This window comes from Dipodomys spectabilis, unplaced genomic scaffold (assembly GCF_019054845.1).
Source record: "Dipodomys spectabilis isolate Male_0828 unplaced genomic scaffold, ASM1905484v1 ptg000102l, whole genome shotgun sequence".
NCBI classification, from domain to species: domain Eukaryota; kingdom Metazoa; phylum Chordata; class Mammalia; order Rodentia; family Heteromyidae; genus Dipodomys; species Dipodomys spectabilis.
Window position 1 is genome coordinate 4,626,561 of NW_024870779.1, and position 20,143 is coordinate 4,646,703.

Here is a 20,143-nt window from a genome sequence, read left to right on the forward strand (position 1 = left end):
GTCGCTAAGCTCTCACTAATTTCGGAAAGAGGGTTTTGCTGTGGCCCCGCCCCTCGCCCTCGTCATCATCCGGGTCGAGAGGAGCATGCGCAAGGAGCCGGGTGCGGGTCAATGGGCTGAGCCCACTTGGCCCACAGTCCCCGAGCTCAGGAACAGAGAGGGGGGGGGGGGTAGAGGGGGGAGGGGACGGCAATTGAACCGCTGCCGAGTGGAGGCGGCGCGGGGCAAACTGGGAAAGCGGTGTCGTGTGCTGGCTCCGCCCACTTCCCGCGGGTGGGGGAGCACGGTATATAAGTGCCGTAGTCGCCCTGGACGTTCTTTTTCGCAACGGGTTTGCCGTCAGAACGCAGGTGGGTTTCGGGTGTGGCTTCCGCGGGCCTGGCTGCCCGCCCGCCCGGGGCCGGCGGAGGCCCTCGCACGCCTGCCTCTCCCGCGGTGGCTCGGGGCCGCCTGTGCCAGGTTTTCGGCCCCGAATTGCGTGTTGCCGGGTTGGGGGGACGGGGAGGGGCTGGCGAGGCCTGGTGCTTTTTGGAGACGGCTGCGCCTCGTGCTCGAGTCGAGGCCAGGCCCGGCGCCGGGCCGCCGCGTGCGGGGCCTTCGCACTCTCCCGGCTGCCCCGCTGCGGTGTGATTTAAGGGGTTTCGGGCCGCCTTCGTCGGCAGGCTCCCATCGGCGATGCCATTCGCCCGCCAGGGCGCCGCGTCGGGGCCGGGCAGGGCGTCGGGCCGCGCGGCCGTCGGGGGGCGGCGGGCGGCGGGGTCCGAGCGGGCAGCGCACATGTCCGGCGAGGCGGTGCCTGGGGCTCTGGGCCGGGCCGGGCTGGGGCGGGCGGGCCGCCGCGGGCGTGGGGCGGCGGGTTACGGCGGGCGGCGTAGGGGTGCGGCCTCGCCGCGGGGTCCTCCCGCCGCGGGCCACCAGCCCCGACCGGCACCAGTTGCGTGCGCGGAAAGATGGCCGCTGCCGGCCCCGGTGGCAGGGAGCTCAAAATGGAGGACGCGGCGGCCCGGGAAGAGCGGGCGGGTGAGTCACCACACAAAGGGAAAGGCCGTCCCCGCCTTGGCCGCTGCTTCCTGTGACCCCGACGTGCGGCCTGGCGCCGTCCAGCCGCCCCGATTCCTCCCGCAGCGCCTGCAGAGCGTGGCTGCTCTCTCAGCTGGGGGGGAGGGGATATTGTGCGGCGGAGGTTCACTCACCCGCGGTGGGTGGAGACTGGAGGCCAGCTTGGCACCGGATGTAGTTCTTGGAATTTGCCCTTTTGGGTTTTCGATCGCGGCTGGTACTCGACACTGCTTTTACGTAAAGGTCTTTTTTTGGATAAGGTGCCGTGAAAACCACCACTAAGTCGAGGCCAAAATGGGAAAGGAGAAGACCCATATCAACATTGTCGTCATTGGACACGTCGATTCGGGCAAGTCCACCACTACCGGACATCTGATCTATAAATGTGGTGGCATCGACAAGAGAACCATTGAGAAGTTCGAGAAGGAGGCTGCTGAGGCAAGTCAAAGGGGAAACGGGCTAAAGTAGATTTTTTTTTAAGCCAATGGCTAGGCTTGGGGGCGTAAAGGTAATTGTGACTGAAAACTTGAGCTTAAACATGGAGTAATCTTAATGGATGGGTAGGGGGAAATTAAGGGCTGGATGACATCTTAATATGGTCACTCTAAACTATTACAGATGGGAAAGGGCTCCTTCAAGTATGCCTGGGTCTTGGATAAACTCAAGGCTGAGCGTGAACGTGGTATCACCATTGACATCTCCCTGTGGAAATTTGAGACCAGCAAGTATTACGTGACCATCATCGATGCCCCAGGACACAGAGACTTCATCAAGAATATGATTACAGGCACATCCCAGGTTTGTGAAATGTCTAAAAATAGTCCAGTAATATGAAGTCAGGGTTTTTCATTCTCCATTAACATGGCAAGTTCTTTTTTTCTCAAAGGCTGACTGTGCTGTCCTTATTGTTGCTGCTGGTGTTGGTGAATTTGAAGCTGGTATCTCCAAGAATGGGCAGACCCGTGAGCATGCCCTTCTGGCTTACACACTGGGTGTGAAACAACTCATTGTTGGTGTTAACAAAATGGATTCCACTGAGCCACCCTACAGCCAGAAGAGATACGAGGAAATCGTCAAAGAAGTCAGCACCTACATTAAGAAAATTGGCTACAACCCTGACACAGTAGCATTTGTGCCAATTTCTGGCTGGAATGGTGACAACATGTTGGAGCCAAGTGCCAATGTAAGTGGCTTTCAAGACATTAAAAAGAAATCTGGAAGTGGCAAGAATTGATGACATTAAATTGGCAATCTTGTGTTTCAGATGCCTTGGTTCAAGGGATGGAAAGTCACCCGTAAAGACGGCAGTGCCAGTGGTACCACCTTGCTCGAGGCTTTGGATTGCATCCTGCCACCAACTCGTCCCACTGACAAGCCTTTGCGCCTGCCCCTTCAGGATGTGTACAAAATTGGTGGTAAGTTGGGTATTTGAAAATTTCAAGACTACCTTGGCAGCCAAGGCCCCTCTGCCCTTCCATCATATAATTTTCTGAATACAATAGGTATTGGAACCGTCCCTGTGGGCCGAGTGGAGACTGGTGTTCTCAAACCTGGCATGGTGGTCACCTTTGCTCCTGTCAATGTCACAACTGAAGTAAAGTCTGTTGAAATGCATCATGAAGCTTTGAGTGAAGCTCTTCCTGGGGACAATGTGGGATTCAACGTCAAGAACGTGTCAGTCAAAGATGTTCGTCGTGGCAACGTTGCTGGTGACAGCAAGAATGATCCCCCCATGGAGGCAGCTGGCTTCACTGCTCAGGTAACAAGATAGTTAAATACATTTAAAAACTAAAAAGCCAAAAAGTGGAATTCCTCTAAATGACTTTGTTTCCTTAAGGTGATCATCCTGAACCATCCAGGCCAAATCAGTGCTGGCTATGCCCCTGTGCTGGATTGTCACACTGCTCACATTGCTTGCAAGTTTGCTGAGCTGAAAGAGAAAATTGATCGCCGTTCTGGTAAGAAGCTGGAGGATGGCCCTAAATTCCTGAAGTCTGGTGATGCTGCCATTGTTGACATGGTTCCTGGCAAGCCCATGTGTGTGGAGAGCTTCTCTGACTATCCTCCTCTGGGTAAGGCTCACTGAAACTTAAAAATGAGTTGCTGTAGGAAGAGGCTTTTTTCTCATAGGAAGTGTATTCTGGCAATAACGAAACCTTGTTTCTTGATAGGTCGCTTTGCTGTTCGTGATATGAGGCAGACAGTTGCTGTGGGTGTCATCAAAGCTGTGGACAAGAAGGCTGCCGGAGCTGGCAAGGTCACCAAGTCTGCCCAGAAAGCTCAGAAGGCTAAATGAATATTACCCCTAACACCTGCCACTTCAGTCTTAACCAGTGGTGGAAGAACGGTCTCAGAACTGTTTATCTCAATTGGCCATTTAAGTTTAATAGTAAAAGACTGGTTAATGATAACAATGCATCGTAAAACCTTCAGAAGGAAAGGAAAATGTTTTGTGGACCATTTTTTTTGTGTGGCAGTTTTAAGTTATTAGTTTTTAAAAATCAGTACTTTTTAATGGAAACAACATGACCAAAAATCTGTCACAGAATTTTGAGACCCATTAAAACAAAGTTTAATGAGAAACCTGTGTCATCTTTTGGTCAAAAATTTCTGTAGGAATGTAAAATTTTGCAGCCTATTATCTGGTTGGTTAGGATGGGTATCTGAAACCTATTGGGGATATCCAGTCTTGTGTGTCTTGGCAAGTTACTGGTAAGGACCTTTGTAAGGTAATAGAGACTTTAGAAGGTAAAATCATAACAGTCCTGATAGTAACTCAAGCTATCTGGGGGACTAAAATAGGGATTTGAGTTGGAAGAAACTGAGTGTTTTTACATCTAGTTCACTTTAGTCCCAGGTAATTAGAATTTGCTTTCTGTGCTGTCATCATAGTAGCTGTAATCTTGGGTTTAAATAGTACTAAGCCATGTCTAGATTTCAGGCAAAATGAAAGCTTGGGATGGGAATTCAAGGAGCTAGTTTGGAAGGAGATAAACTTGGTAAAGCTTCCTAGAATCCAGTAGACCAAAGTATGAGTAGCTGGTGCTGTTGAAAAGACAAGGTAATTATAATTACAAGCAGGTGTCTATGGATTTTGAAATGGATTGGGATTTCATGTTGGAAATAAAGTAGTTCTTAGATCTAATTCAAGTGAGCAAGTTGCTTGGCATGAGTTTCACGGCCATAGGATTGTTTGTAAGCATCCCCCCACCCCCCCAAAGTCAGTGCTCTTAGAAAGAGCCACAGCTATTCCAGCTTCTAGGTTGGTTGGAAATGCACCCTAGTTGGTTTGGGATTATGACCTTAGCCTCATGAGTAGAATTAACAGGTGTTGAGCTACTAGTACCCAGCTGTCAGTAATTGTGCCCCATGGGATTGTGGAAAGTGCATGTTCTAGGCCCTAGGCTAGGTTATTACTGGCACAAAGGATAATTTAATTGGATGTTATAGGACATCTGTGAAGCAAATCTGTTGACTTCAGTGTTACAGCAGTTTTGGTTTGCTATGGTTGGGATCATTATCTAGACAAAGTGAGCCAGAGTGTCTTGGTGCTATGTGAAGGCTGTAAGTCAAGATCAGAATTTTGTGTTTCATGAGGCGCAAAAGGTGATCTTGGAATTTTCCTTGTGGCCTGAACAACCTGCCCAGTATTTCAGAGTGGATAATGAAAATTGGAATTGTTGGGTTTAAGTACCTCCAACAGTCGTGGAAGGAAAGCTAACCAATCCTTAAAATTTCTTAGTCTTAGCACCACCTGTTGGTTAATTCTAGACCACAAGATAAAGTAACAAATCTACAGTAACTTAATATCAGAAATAGACTTAAAGGAAAGGAGATTGTATACTTGGTTAGTATGGCTAAAAAATACTGGTGGGCTGTCAGATTACCTGTGTGTAATAAGTGCTGGTGTGGCCTGGCTGAAATTCATATGCAGGGATTAAGATTTCAGAAGAAGAATGGCAAAGGTAGTCTGGGCAGATTCAAACAAGGCATCTTTTTTAAATTACTAGGGCTTGATTGAAACTTGGCCTTGTTAGCTGGACGCCAGTGGTTCACACCTGTAATGATAGCTGTTCAGGAGACTGAGGTGTGAAGATTGCAGTTTGAAGCCAGCCCAGGCAGGAAAGTCAGATCAATCTCTAATCTACCTAAAAGCCAGAAGTGGCACTGTAGCTTAAGTGGTAGGGCACTACTAAACTTTCAGCACAAAATGATTCAGGGATAGCACCCAGCCCTGAAGTCCCAGGATGGGCAAAAAGTTGGCATTGTTTTTCAACCACTCCTTAGTCCTTCCCCCTTTACTTTAGCCTATGTGTTTACATGTGGTGTGTGTCCTTTTATGAGTTAGGATTGATTTGGTTGCTCTCTGAGCTTTTTTGCTTAAGATTAGCGTTCTACCACTTGCCACAGCAGCTGCTTCTTGGCTTTCTTGGTGGTTAATTGGAGATGAGAATCTCACCTTTCCTGTCTGGACTGGTTTCAAACCCCAATCTTCACATCTCATCCTGAGTAGCTAGGATTGCCGGCATGAGCCCTTGGCATTTGCTCCTCACCAACTTAATTTAGCTTTAGTTTTTGGGCCTACCTTTCCCACCGTAAACCTGATTAACACTTAATCTGGCACCTTGTTATTTTTAGAATTTAGGACCTCATGTTTCCCCAGTTGGTACTGGTTATTTTGGAGATGAAAACAGGATTTTTTTTTTGGTCCAGGCTGACTTCACATCATCTTCTGAGTTACTGGGATAGTAGTAGGTACCAGTAGCCACCAGTGCCCAGCAAGGCTATGGGTTTTATTAAGATTAGCTTGCTTGTCCCAGCTCCTCAGGACACAGGCAAGATCATTTGAGCCCAGGAATTTGAGGCCAGCTTGGAAAGGTAGAACCCACCTCAAGAAAAAGATGGTGGGGCTGGGTGGGAAGGTGGCTCTGTGGTAGAGTGCTTGCCTTGCATGCTCGAGGCGCACTGGGTTTGATTCCTCAGCACCACATAAGCAAAAAGAAAAAAGCCGGAAGTGGCACTGTGGCTCAAGTGTCAGCCTTGAGCAGTACCCAGCAATCAGTTTAAGCCTGAGTACCAGCATATTCACAATCCATTCATTACTTGCAGGCCTCTGGGAAACAACCAGGACTAAATTAAAAGCCTAACTCCATAAGTACAGTGCCCTCTGGATACTGACTTTTTTTGTCATGGGGCTTGAATTCTGAGCTTGGGCACTGTCCCTCAGCTCTTCAGCTCTACCACTTGAGCCACAATGCCTCTTCCGGTTTTCTAGTGGTTTATTGGAGATAAGAGTCTCAGACTTTTCTACCCGGGCTGGCTTTGAACCATGATCCTCAGATCTAAGCCTCCTGAGTAGCTAGGATTGCATGGGTGAGCCACCGGTGCTGGCTTTGGATGCTTTTTTTTTTTTTTTTTTTAGGGGGGGGTCCGGTCGTGGGGCCGTTCAGGCCTGGACGCTGTCCCTCAGCTCTTCAGCTCAAGGCTAGCACTCTACCATTTAAGCCACAGCGCCACTTCCAGCTTTTTTCTTTTTGCTTATGTGGTGCTGAGGAATCGAACCCAGGCCTCATGCATGCAAGGCAAACGCTCTACCACTGAGCCACCTTCCCAGCCCCTGGATACTTAATTTATTTTTATTTTTTTGCTTATGTGGTGCTGAGGAATCGAACCCAGGCCTCATGCATGCAAGACAAGCGCTCTACTACTTAGCCACCTTCCCAGCCCTGTATACTAACTTTTAAGAGTAATATTTACAAACTGCTGCATAGCTGCTAAATGATTGACTCTGGAAATTTCTGGGAGGGACTGATTTTTAATTTTTAATTTTTGCCAATCCTGGGGCCCAGGCACTGTCCCTGAGCTTTTGCTCAAGGCCAGCACTTCTTACCACTTGAACCACAGCAATACTTAACATTTCCAGCTTTTTCTGTTTATGCTGTACTGAGGAATTGAACTCAGGGCTTCATGCATGCCAGGCCAGCACTCTACTGCTAAGCCACATTCCCAGCCCTCCCTCATGTGATGTCAAAAAAAAAAAAAAAAAAAAGCTATGTTGGGCATCTATGGTGCATGCTTGTGATCCTAGCTACCTCAGGAGGCTGAGGACTGAAGATCAGGAGCTAGAAAAAAAATGTCATGCTTGAAAAGTGCCTTGTACTCATTTGTATGTAGTCAAACCCTCTCCTGCACTTTTAGCCCTTTGTTAACCAGTAACTACTCATTTATTTTCTGTTTTTAAAGTTTCATTTTTGCATGAGTGTCATAAGTGGCCTCATAGGACATAGCTCTGTGTGTGTGTGTTGTGGGACTTAAACTCGGGGCCTAGGGGCGATCTCTGAGCTTTTTCACAAAAGGCTAGAGTTCTACCACTTGAGTCAGCACCACTTCCAGTTTTCTGGTGGTTAATTGGAAATAAGAGTCTTAGGGATTTTCTTCCCTGGCTGGCTTTGAGTTACACTCCTTAGATCTCACAGCTTTAAGTAGCCAGGATAATAGGTGTGAACCATTAGTCTCCAGGGTATATAGCTGTTTGATTCTGTTATCTTCTCATTTACCAAGATCCATTTGAGATTTGTCCGTACATAGTAAACAGTATCTTTGTTTCTGTTTGTCTTTTTTTTTTTTTTTTTTCTTGTGGCTTAAACTCAGGGTTTGCTCAAGGCTAGCATTCTACCATTTGAGCCACAGCTCCACTTCTGGCTTTTTTTTTTTTCTTTTTTTTCTTTTTTACTGTTAATTGGAGATGAGTACCAGAGACATTTCCTGCTTGGGCTGGCTTTGAACTTTGATCCTCAGATCTCAACCTCCTGAAGTTAGGATTACAGGCATTGCAGGTGCCTGGCAGCAGTAATCTTTTCGTCGTGGTAATTCAGATGTGAATACATTATAATTTTAGTTAGATTAACACCATCTACCGCTCTCTCTAATCTTCCTATGAGAATGAGATTGGCCTCAAATTTTCCATTCTGTTGCATCAGCTTCCCAGATTATAGCTATGCACCACCATGTTTGGTTAAAATTATATTTCTGTTCCCACTGCGCCCCCTGCTGGAGATTGAAACCGCATTCTCAAATACTGGGCAAGTGCTCTTACAATTTAGCCTGTCTCCATTCCCAGTGAGAGACATTTACTTTTCTTTTAGTTTGAGATGATAGGATTGTATGTTCCATATTTTTGTTTTTACTTGTGTGACTACACATTTTTCTGATTGGTGGGCTGTGTGGCAAGTGTATGCCAAACTTTTCCCAAAGTTACCAAGCCATTTAGTGTGTGTGTGTGTGTGTGTGTGTGTGTGTGTGTGTGTGTGTTGGTCCTCAGGCTTGAACTCAGAGCCTGCCTGAATTTCTGTGCTCAAGGCTAACAATTTACCACTTGAACACCTCCACTCAGGCTTGCTTTTTTTTTTTTCCTTGCCAGTGCTGGGGTTTGAACTCAGGGCCTGGGCACTGTCCCTGAGCTTTTTTGCTCAAGGCTAGCTAGCACTCAACCATTTAAGCCACAGCACCACTTCCAGCTTTTTCTGTTTATGTAGTACTGAAGAATTGAACCCAGGGCTTCATGCATGCCACTAAGCCTCATTCTCAGCCTTCCACTCTGGCTTTCTGGTGGTTAATTGGAGATTAGAGTCTCACAGACTTTCCTGCCTGGGCTGGCTTTGAATCACAATCCTTAGATCTCAGCTTCCTGAGGCTGGGTGTTTTGTGTTTTTTGTTTTGTTGGTTGTGGGGCTTGAACGCTGGGCCTGGGTGATGTTCCTAGCTCTTCAGCTCAAGGAGAGTGTTCTACCACTTGAGCCACAGCACCACTTCCATTTTCTGGTGGTTTATTGGAGATAAGAGTCTCATGGACTTTCTTGCCCAAGTTGGCTTTGAACCTTGATCCTCAGATCTCAGCCTCCTGAATAGTTAGGATTACAGGCATGAGCCACAGGCACCTGGCTGGTGTTTTTTTGTGTTTTTGTTTTAAATAAAAGAGATACTGGGTTACCAGTAGCTAGCTCATGCTTGCATTACTAGCTATTCAGGAGGTTGAGATCCGAGAATCATGGCTCAAAGCCAGCAGAGGCTGAAAAGTTCATGAGACTCTGACCTCCAATTAACCACCAAAAAGCTAGGCTGTGGCTCAGTGGTAAAGTACCAGCCCTGAGCAAAAACGTTTAAGCAATGTTTCGGCTGAGTTCAAAATCTCTGGTATTGGTGCATACACACACATACACACACACACACACACACCAAATAAGGAGGCTTATTTTGGTTCATGGTTTTGGAAGTCCAAGATTAGTTGAGGGATGACTACCATTTTGCTGGGAAGAGGTGGTACAGAGCATCATATGGAGAGACAGGGAGGGACCAGCCACGTCTGTCTTTGTTGTTGGTTTTTGAGACAAAGTCTTGTGTGTATCCTAGGCTGACTTTGAACTTAACAATTCTGCCTCTGCCTTGCAAGTGCTGTGATAAAGGTATGCACCATCATACCTGGCCCCAACTTTTTTTTCTTTTCACTCATGAGGCTTGAACTCAGGGCCTGGTGTTGTCCCTGAGCTTTTGTATGCAAGGTTAGTGATCTACCACTTAGAGCCACAGCTCCACTTCAGGTTTTCAAATGTCTAATTGGAGATAAAGAGTCAGTCTCATGGATTTTTTTCCTGCCTGAGCGAGCTTCCAACCACCGTCCCCAGATCTCAGCCTCCTGAGTAGCTAGGATTACAGGGATGAGTGACCCCTTTTTTTGACATCACCACTCCCCAACACCTCAACTGCTAACTTCCTGGTATTCATTTTGTTAGACTGTATGTTCAAAGTTGCTGCGCCAGTGGAATTATGCTCTGCATGTACCATGTTTAATGTTTGTGTAACTATGCATGTGGCTTGGTGTATGTTTGTACGTATGTTTACAACATAGATATGACTTCCACGTATGAGAGGAAACATGCCTTCTTTGGCCTGGCCTCACTTTGTGTTAATCATTTGTCTGTGGAAGGACACTTAGGTCACTTACACCTTTTGGCTGTCTTGTCTAATGTTACTATGAACCTGAGTTTTACCTCCTCTGGCTTTTGGTAATAATCCATTAAATCAAAAACCACGGGGGGGGGGGGGGGGGCCTGGGTAGGTGGCATTTATGAGGCCCTGGATTCGATTCCTCACCACCACATAAGCAGAAAAAGCCAGAAGTGGCGCTGTGGTTCAAGGGGTAGAGTACTAGCCTTGAGCTGAAGAAGCGACCAATAAAACAAAAAACCATGAATGTCTACCCCCTGTACTGCCTGCATGGAAAAGCTTATACATTAAGATAATCAGATTGAAAGGTTTGCTTAGCATGAATGAGATTCCATACTAGAGCCATATAAAAATAAGCCAAAATGAAAATAAATGTAGTATAGAGAGGGAGTCTAGGAGGAAAGGTTAATTTTCCTCAGCTAGATCACAAGCCCTCAGATCTACTGGTGGCTTCCCAGATATTTCTGACATAATTGGAACAGGACAGTCCCTAAGGGTTGAAACTTCTTTTCCCCCTAGTCCTGGCACTCAGAGCCTGGGCATTGTCCCTAGTCACAGCCCCATTTCTGGCTTTTTGGTAGTTACTGGAGATGAGACTGGCTTCAAACTGCACGCCTGATATTTCAGCCTCCCGAGTAACTAGGATTACAGGTGTACCAGCGCTCGGCTGTAACTTCCTTTTTAGAAGATTGTATTAGCGGTTTGTGACATTTTTTTCTGTTTGGTCAGTTGTGTGGCTGGAACTCAGGGCCTGGGCACTATCCCTGAATTTTCTTTTGCTCAAGGCTAATGCTCTACCACTTTGAGCCACAGTGCCACTTTCAGTTTTCTACTGGTTAATTGGAGATTCTCACAGACTTTCCTGCCTGTGCTGGCTTCGAACCACCATCCTCAGATCTCACCCTGCAGAGTAGCAAGGACTACAGGCATGAGCCACAAGTGTTGGGCTTTTGTGACATTTTCATACATACATACAATGTATTCCAAATTCATTCCATGTCTCTCCTTACCTCACCCCCCCTCCTCTTTTTTTTTTTTTTGACAGTCTAGGGGCTTGAACTCAGTGCCTGGGTACTATCACTGAGGTTTTGTGCTTGAGGCTGAGCCACACCACTTCTAGCTTTTTCTGAGTATTTATTGGAGATAAGAGTCTCACTGACTTTCTTGCCTGAGTTGGCATTGAACCGTGATCCTCAGATCTCAGCCTCCTGAGTAGCTAGGATTACAGGTGTGAGCTACTGGTGCCCAGCAACAATCTTTTTTCCCTCTCATTCCCCCTGAGCTTCTTTTGCTCCAGGCTAGCTAGCACTCTACCATTTGAGCCACAGTGCCACATCTAGCTTTTTCTGTTTCTGTGGTACTAAGGAATTGAACCCAGGACTTTATGCATGCTAGGCAATCACTGTACTACTAAGCCACATTATTTCCTCCTAAGCTTTTTTGTTTAAAGCTAGCACTCAACCACTTTGACCCACAGTGCCATTTCCAGTTTTTGAGTGGTTAATTGGAGTTAAGAGTCTCATGGGTACTTTTCTGCCTGGGCTGGCCTCGAACTGTGATCTTCAGATCTCAAGCCTTCTGAGTAGCGAGGCTTACAGGCATAAGCCACAGGTGCCTGGCTCTTTAAAACAATTTCAACAAGTTTAATTATTCTATTTTTTGCATGTGCAAATAACGTAATTAAAAAAATGTACTGCTTTATAGTGGTATGTGAATTCAGCATCTCATGTTTGGTAGACAGGCTCTCTACTGTTGAGCCACAGCTCTGGCTAGGTAGGAATTAAAATTCTGACACAGAAAAAGCTATGGTTGGTCTGGGAGTGTGGTTAGTGGTAGAGTGCTTGACTAGCATGCATTGAAGCCCTGGGTTCGATTCCTCAGCACCACATAAACAGAAGAAGCTGGAAGTAGCACAGTGGCTCAAGTGTTAGAGCATTGGCCTTGAGCTGAAGAGCTGAGGGACAGCGCCTAGGCCCAGAGTTAAAGCCCCACAACCGACAGAAAAAAAGATCAAAGAAAAAGCTATAGTTACTTCCATATATGATGAAGCTCAATGATAGTGAAATATAAAAAACAACAACCCATAACCTACTCAGTAATAAAACTCAAGCTCTTGTGCAGGAAGGAAGAGCATATTGAAAGCCAGGATGGCTTAACCCAGCCCAGCTCATACCAGCCCCGACTCCCTCCCTCCTTCAGTGGTTTTGCACATGCACTGCTGTTTCCTTTTTTAAATATTGCTGTTTCTGCTGAATTGAATGTGAGCACTAGGCTTAGCAGTGAGGCCTGTAGTGAGAGGAAATCACAAGTGTGGCTCACTCAAGTGGAAGCTGACTAATGCCAGGAATTTAGGGGACTTTCTTTTGAAGTGACTAGATTGAGCAAGATCACTTGAGCTCTTTTTTTCCTAATTGCATGCCAGAAAGTCAGCTCTTTTGATATGTTTTAAATGATGACATTTTGTATAAGTTAACATTTAAAACTCTGTGGGTTTGGAGATTTTTTTTTTTGTTTTTTTTTGTGCCAGTCTTGGGGTTTTAACTCAGGGACTGGGTATTAGCTTTATTGCCCAAGGCTGGTGCTCTACCACTTGAGGCACACTTCCACTTTATTTTGTCGGTTGTGGGGCTTGAACTCTGGGCCTGGGCCCTGTCCCTCAGCTCTTCAGCTCAAGGCTAGCACTTGAGCCACAGTGCCACTTCTGGTTTTCTGAGTGGTTTATTGGAGATAAGAGCTTCACAGCCTTTCCTGCCCTGGCTGGCTTTGACCCGTGGTCCTCAGATCTCAGCCTCTTGAGTAGCTAGGATTGTAGGCATGAGCTACCACAACCCACTCACTTCCACTTCTTGCTTTTTGCTCCTTCATTGGAGATGAGTCTCATGGACTTTCCTGCCTAGGCTGGCTTTGAACCAAGATCCTCAAATTACAGCTCCTGAGTAGCTAGTAGCATGAGCCATTGACTACTGGTTTTTCTTTTTTATTGGTGGTGGGGATTAAAGGTAGGCCCTGGCTCCATTACACGGTATCTGGCAGAACTTAGTGATTTCCATTAAATGTGACACACTTTCAGTTTTTCCTAAGACTAGTGTCTCTAGGCTCAAACTGAAATTGTGCAAGCCTCTCAAAACATTTCAGGCCTTTTTTTTTTGGCCAGTAGTGGGACTTGATGAACTGAAGGCCTTACATTCTTGGTTTTTTTTTACTCAAGACTGGTGCTCTACCACTTGAATCACAGCTCCATTTCTGGTCTTTTGCTGGTTAATTGGAGATAAAGAATTTCACAGACTTTCCTGCCTGGGCTTGGCTTCAAACCAGGATCCTCAGATCTGAGCCTCCAGAGTAGCTAGGATTACAAGTGTGAGCCACCAGTGCCCAGCCAAGTTTTGATGTTCCACTTGATATCCCATTCCTATTCACTGCTTCTTTTCCTATATTTAACAGAAAAATGAAAGTAAAAAATAGTAATGATTGGGATTGGAAGCGTGGTAGAGCACTAGCCACTGAGCATCAGGTACTAAGTTTGAGTCCTGGTCTTACAACAAAAAATAGTATTTACTTGAGTTAAATAGGCAGTATTCAATATCCTTTCTCCACATGGTTATCACTTCTCTGAACCTATCACCTATATGAGTTTACATTATACAGAGGGGATCTGTTATATTTCCACATGTATTTGCAATATATTCTAAGCAAGCTCACCCTCCCTTAGCATTCTCCTTTCCCCTTCTCTATGTCTGCACATTTTCAGACTGCATTTAGAGTGACAGCAACAATGGTGACTTCTGATCTTTCTGTAAGACTTTTATTAATGTTTGAAGATAATTACTGATGAGAATTTCTTGAATATGTACACAAATCGTAGTCAATTTTCACTCTACAGTTTAAAAATATATATTCTTATAGTTAATATTATCTCTGTAATAAGAATTTTATCCAGAAGTAGCTACAATAATTAAAAGACAAGTCACTACTTTTTTTTTTTTGGTGCCAGTTCTGGGGCTTGATCTCAGGGCCTAAGGACTGTCCTTGAGTTTCTTTTGCTCAAGGCCAGCACTCTACCACTTGAGCCACAGCACACTTCCAACCTTTTCTATTTATGTGGTTTTGAGGAATTGAACCCAGGGCTTTTTTTTTTGTCGGTCGTGGGGCTTAAATTCTGGGCTTGGGCGCTGTCCCTCAGCTCTTCAGCTCAAGGCCAACACTCTATCACTTGAGCCACAGTGCTACTTCTGGCTTTTTCTGTTTATGTGGTACTGAGGAATTGAACCCAGGGCTTCACGCATGCTAGGCAAGCACTCTATCACTAAGCCATATCCCTAGCCCAAGTCATTACCTTTCAAAATTACTAAATCAAGGATCTGCTAAATGATCCAGGATTACAAATACTGTTATTTTTTGTCAGTCATGGGGCTTGAACTCTGGGCTTGGGCCCTGTCCCTGAGGTTTTTCAGCTCAGGCGAGAGCCCTACCATTTGAGCCATAGCCCCACTTCTGGTCGTCTGGTGGTTAATTGGAGATAGGAGTCTCACAGCCTTTCCTGTCTGGGTTGGCTTTAAACCTTGATCCTCAGATCTCAGCCTCCTGAGTAGCTAAGATTACAGGTGTGAGCCACTGATGCCCGGCCACAAATAGTGTTTACTTGCTACAGACCTAATTTCTGGAAAGACTAGAATTGGATGGAATTGGCTAGGCACCAGTGGCTCACACCTGTAATCCTATTAGAGGCTGCGATCTGGGGATCAGTTTGAAGCTAGCCCAGCAGGAACATCCATGAGACTTAACCTCCAATTAACAAGCAGAAAGATGAAAAGTGGAGCTATGGCTCAAGTGGTAGAGCTCTTGCTCGAGCTGAAGAGCTCAGGGACAGCCCCCAGGCCCAGAGTTCAAGCCCCACAACCGACAAACAACAACAACAACAACAACAAAAAGCTAAGGGAGGGCCAGGCATTGATGGCTCACACTTGTAATCTTAGCTACTCAGAAGGCTGAGATCTGAGGATTACAGTTCAAAGCCAGTCCAGGCAGGAAAGTCTGTGAGACTCATCTCCAATTAACAACCAGAAAACTGGAAGTGGTACTGTGGCTTAAGTGGTAGAGCTCTCGCTTGAGCTGAAGAGCTCAGGGATAGAGCCCAGGCCCAGAGTTCAAGCCCCATGACTGACCAAAAAAGAAAAGAAAAAGCTAAGAGATAGCATCCAGACCCTGAATTCAAGCCCAAGGACCAAAAACAAAAACAAACAAAAACCTCAACTACATTAACTGGCCACATGCAAATATACCAAGATACTTGGAGCCTCATACTCATGACCAGGCTTGACATAGCGGTCTACAGCCAAAGCAACTCTGGAGCCCTGGAACCTCTCCCAAGCACCTGTTTAGCCCATTCTCTCCAGGCTGACAGATCTAGGCTGCCATTCCAAGGCAGGCAGGGTTGGCTGGCCCAAGTGGTTATGTCACCTCCCTGATACCCAGAAAGGCACTGTGCCAGGAGCCAGCAAATGATCCAGCCCCATCCCCATGCTACCCATTAAAAACTCAACTCTGACCTCAAAACTAGGACATGCTATTTACTAGGCACTAGAACCTGTCTTCAGTGTAAATCATGGCCAAGACTCTTTCAGAAGAAAATAACTTTAGTGTATGACTGAGAATGACTACCTTTATTCTCTTAATCAGGTTATCAAGTTTCTACATTGTGCAGGTTGGAAACAAGTGATTTCTGATCTATTTCCAAGAGCTTTCTTGAATTCAAGTACAGAAATCTCAATCCATTTGCACCATACCTATCACTTCTAAAATTAGAAATTACCTGAAGTCTCAATTTTCAGCCCTAATAATCATCAAGCTTTAACAGTTTCTTGACCTATATAACCAGGCAAAATATTCTTTCAGAACAGATTACATCTAGATAAACCTGTAAGCAAATTACTTCTGTGAGTAAGCAAATCTGTATATTGATTGTTTTCTTTTCAGGTTTAGGTTGCTTGCTTGCTTGCAAAGCCCTTTTCCAGTTTTATGGCTTGAACTTAGGGCATGGGTACTCACTGTCTTTGAGATTTTTTTTTCAAGGCTAGCATTCTAACAGTTGAGCCACAATGCTACCTCTGGCTTTTTCTGGATAGTTTATGGAGATAAGAATTTCATAGACTTTCTTGCCTGGGCTGGTTTTGAACCATGATCCTCAGATCTCAGCCTCCTGAGTAGACAGAATTATAGGTGTAAATCACCAGTACTCGGCTTTTTTTTGGTTAGTTGTGGGGCTTGAACTCTGGGTTTGGGCGCTGTCCCTGTACTCTACAGCTCAAGGCGAGCACTCTAAAGTTTGAGCCACAGCACCACTTCGGGCTTTCTAGTAGTTTATTGGAGATAAAAGAGTCTCACGGCCTTTCCTGCCTGGGCTGGCTTTGAACCGTGATCCTCAGATCTCAGCCTCTTGAGTAGCTGGGATTACAGGCGTGAGCCACTGGTGCCTGGATTCGGCTCTTTTTATTTTTTTGAAACAGTCTCACTGGGTAAACCAGCACTGAACTCATGATCATCCTGCTTTAGCCTCCTTTCTGAGTGTTAGATTACATATGTGTAGAATCATACCCGGCTTCAGGTTGAGTTTTGGTCTATCGTCTTTCTTTGCTGAATGTTATATATTAGGGTATACAGTAGGGTCACTGCATTAGAGTTTCCAAGGAAAAGAGTAAAATGGTTTATAGCTTTTTTTTTTTGTTTTGCTTTTTTTTGTTGGTCGTGGGGCCTGAACTCTGGGCCTGGGCATTGTCCCTCAGCTCTTCAGCTCAAGGCTAGCAAGCTACTACTTGAGCCACAGCGCTACTTCCAGCTTTTTCTGCATATGTGGTGCTGAGGAATGGAACCCAGGGGCTCATGCATGCAAGGCAAGCGCTCTACCACTGAGCCACCTTCCCAGCCCAAGCTAGAGCTCTTGAAACATATGTGCAGCAGGTGGGCACGGCTTAGCTGGGGGCAGTTCCTGTGCAGCTGCCTGTCTCTGCTGAGCCATCTTCACAAATCTGAGCAGGTTGACAATGGCAGCAGGCGTCACTCCAGGTATCCGACTGGCAGCCCCGATCTAAAGGATTAAAGCACAAGAGAACAGGAGCCAGCCATGTCAAATCACTTCCATTCGCTAAGTTACAGCAACTTTATAGCTTATAAATTAAGCCTATGTTAAAATATTTAGATTTTGGGACTGGGTTCTGGTCTCCTAGCCTAGCATTAAGTCCTTCAAGTAGCTGGGAATACAGACATATACCACCGCACAAAGATGATGTATTTTTAAGTTATTATTTTTTTCCTTCCCTCTTTGTTCAGGGGGCATGAACTCAGGGGCTGGGTGCCGTCCTTAACGTTTTTATTCAAGGCTGATCTTTTTTTTTGCTCATCCTGGGGCTTGAACTCTGGATCTGGGCGCTGTCCCTCAGCTCTTCAGCTCAAGGCTAGTGCTTTACCACTTGAGCCATAGCACCACTTCGGTCTTTTTCTGTTTTTGTGGTGCTGAAGAATCGAACCCAGGGCTTCATGCATGCAAAGCAAGCGCTCTTCCATTGATCCTGATCCACCTTCCCAGCCCCTGTCCTTAAGCTTTTTTTTTTTTTTTTGGGTCCGATTGTGGGGCTACTTCTGGCTTTTTCAGCTTTTGTGGTGCTGAGGAATTGAACCCAGGGCCTCATGCATGCAAGGTAAGCATTCTACCACTGAGTCACCTTCCCAGCCCCAAGCACTGTTTTTTGTTTTTTTTCCTTCCATATATGTTTTTTATTGTAAAAATACTGTACAGAGGAGTTACAGTTACATGAGTAGAGTAATGAGTACATTTCCTATGGAGCACTGTTACCTCCTCCTTTTTCCCCTACCATCCTTTCCTTTCCTATCTCCCCAACTCCTCCTCCCCGGCTCCCCCTCCTCTCCCTCCCCAGCACTGTTTCTTTATTTATAACTTGTTCTTATCCCACTATTTTCTTTTTTTTTTGTTGTCGGTCGTGGGGCTTGAACTCTGGGCCTGGGCGCTGTCCCTCAGCTCTTCAGCTCAAGGCGAGCGCTCTACCACTTGAGCTACAGCGCCACTTCCGGTTTTCTGATGGTTTATTGGAGATAGGAGTCTCATGGTCTCTCTTGCCCGGGCTGGCTTTGAACCGCGATCCTCAGATCTCAGCCTCCTGAGTAGCTAGGATTACAGGCGTGAGCCACCAGTGCCCAGCTTATCCCACTATTTTCTTACCGTCTGTGGACGACTGAAATGCAGCTTCTCTCGAACTTCATCAGACAAAGACACATCTCTGATAGTCAAATAATCCAGGTCTTCGGGCAGCTGGAGAGCTTCATCTCGTTGAACTTCCTTTATTTCTTGTAGCTGATAGAACAGTGCTGATTCATAAGTTGCTGGTGAACAAAATTAGAATTATGTTGATATCCAGGTTATACCAACAACCCACATTTGTATAACCCTAAACTAGTTACAAAGAGCTTCTGTGTACCCGACTTATTTGATACTCATTTGGCACCAGGCAGATGAGGAAACTGAGGCTATGATAAAGAAAACACCTTGTATATTAAACTACAACGCTCTGCCATTTAGTTTATGTCTTTTTCAACTGAAGTACCTAGAAAACTAAAAAGAATTGAATTTGCTTTTCAAGGCAGTGTGACTCTTTTTTTTTTTTTGGTGCTTGTCTTGGGGCTTGAACTCAGGGTATGGACACTGTCCCTGAACTTTTTTGCTCAAAGCTAGAACTCAACTACTTGAGCCACAGCTCCACTTCTGGCTTTTTTGGTGATTAACTAGAGATGAGTCTATATATGTATATAGATTGACACACATAAACATATGAATACATGTATATGTGCGTACATACACACATACTTTTTTTTTTTTTTGGTCAGTCATGGGGCTTGTACTCTGGGCCTGGGTGCTGTCCCTCAGCTCTTGAGCTCAAGGCGAGAACTCTAACAATTGGGCCACAGATCCACTTCCCATTTTCTGGTGGTTAACTGAGGATGAGTCTCACGACTTTCCTTCCTGGGCTGGCTTTGAACTGTATTCCTCAAATCTCAGCCTCTTGAGTAGCTAGGATTATAGGCATGAGCCACCAGCGCCTAGTACTACCTGTTTGAATATGATGTTGGGGATGGAACCTTGAGCATACTAGAGAAGCCCTTATTTTCCCTTGTTAGGGAAGCTTCTTAGTTGACAATACACATAATTTAGATAATTTTCCATGTACCAGTGGCTCGCATCTGTAATCCTAGCGAAGATTAAAGTTTTTATTTAGGGGCTGGGAAGGTGGCTCAGTGGTAGAGCGCTTGCTTTGCATGCATGAGGCCCTGGGTTCGATTCCTCAGCACCACATAAGCCGAAAAAAAAAAAAGCCGGAAGTGGCACTGTGCCTCAAGTGGTAGAGCATTATCCTTGAGCTGAAGAGCTGAGGGACAGTGCCCAGGCCCAGAGTTCAGGCCCTCTACCGGACCCAAAAAAAAATAAAATAAAATAAAGTTTTTATTTAAAAGTGGAATTAGGAAGATAATTTGGTAATTATATTGTAATTAAAGTACTTCGTTCCTAACTAAATTCAAAACCTGTGTTTTTGTTTTTTTTTGTCAGTCATGGGGTTGAACTCTGGGCTTGGGCACTGTCCCTCAGCTCTTCAGCTCAATGAGAGCATTCTACCACTTAAACCACAGAACCACTTCCGGTTTTCTATTGGTTTATTAGAGATAAGAGTCTCATGGACTATTCTACCTAGGCTGGCTTTGAATTAACTGCGATTCTCAGATCTCAGCCTCCTGAGTAGGTAGGATTACAGCCGTAAGCCACCTGATGCCGGATATCAAAATCTGTCTTAAAAGTCAGGCGCCCAGTGGCTCATGCCTGTAATCCTAGCTACGCTGTAAGCTGAGATCTGAGGATCATGATTCAAAGCCAGCTGGGGCAGGAAAGTCCAGGGCAGTAAAGTCGTGAGACTCTTATCTCCAATAAACCACTAGAAAATCGGAAGTGGCGCTGTGGATCAATCGATAAAGCACTCACTGCCTTGAGCTGAAGAGCTCAGGGACAGCGTCCAAGCCAAGAGTT

The 20,143-nt window shown here is 45.6% G+C and overlaps 2 protein-coding genes across 2 annotated transcripts in view; one reads left to right on the forward strand and one right to left on the reverse strand.

Moving 5' to 3' along the window:
- The first annotated feature begins 251 nt into the window (after window positions 1–251).
- Window positions 252–3,642, forward strand: Eef1a1 (eukaryotic translation elongation factor 1 alpha 1). Its single transcript, XM_042687120.1, has 8 exons — window positions 252–350; window positions 1,320–1,497; window positions 1,678–1,857; window positions 1,946–2,242; window positions 2,324–2,474; window positions 2,562–2,818; window positions 2,897–3,131; window positions 3,231–3,642. The coding sequence occupies exons 2-8, from the start codon at window positions 1,354–1,356 to the stop codon at window positions 3,353–3,355; spliced, it is 1,389 nt and encodes a 462-aa protein (XP_042543054.1). The 5' UTR covers window positions 252–350; window positions 1,320–1,353; the 3' UTR covers window positions 3,356–3,642.
- A 13,286-nt stretch (window positions 3,643–16,928) lies between these two features.
- The window catches only part of Mto1 (mitochondrial tRNA translation optimization 1), a 29,238-nt gene continuing 26,023 nt past the window's right edge, over window positions 16,929–20,143 (reverse strand). The window contains exons 11-12 of the mRNA XM_042687122.1: window positions 18,293–18,453; window positions 16,929–17,143 (exon numbers count right to left, since the gene is read on the reverse strand). Of these exons, the coding sequence (XP_042543056.1) occupies window positions 16,988–17,143; window positions 18,293–18,453 (317 nt within the window). The 3' untranslated portion in view covers window positions 16,929–16,987. The remainder of the gene's footprint in view (window positions 17,144–18,292; window positions 18,454–20,143) is intronic.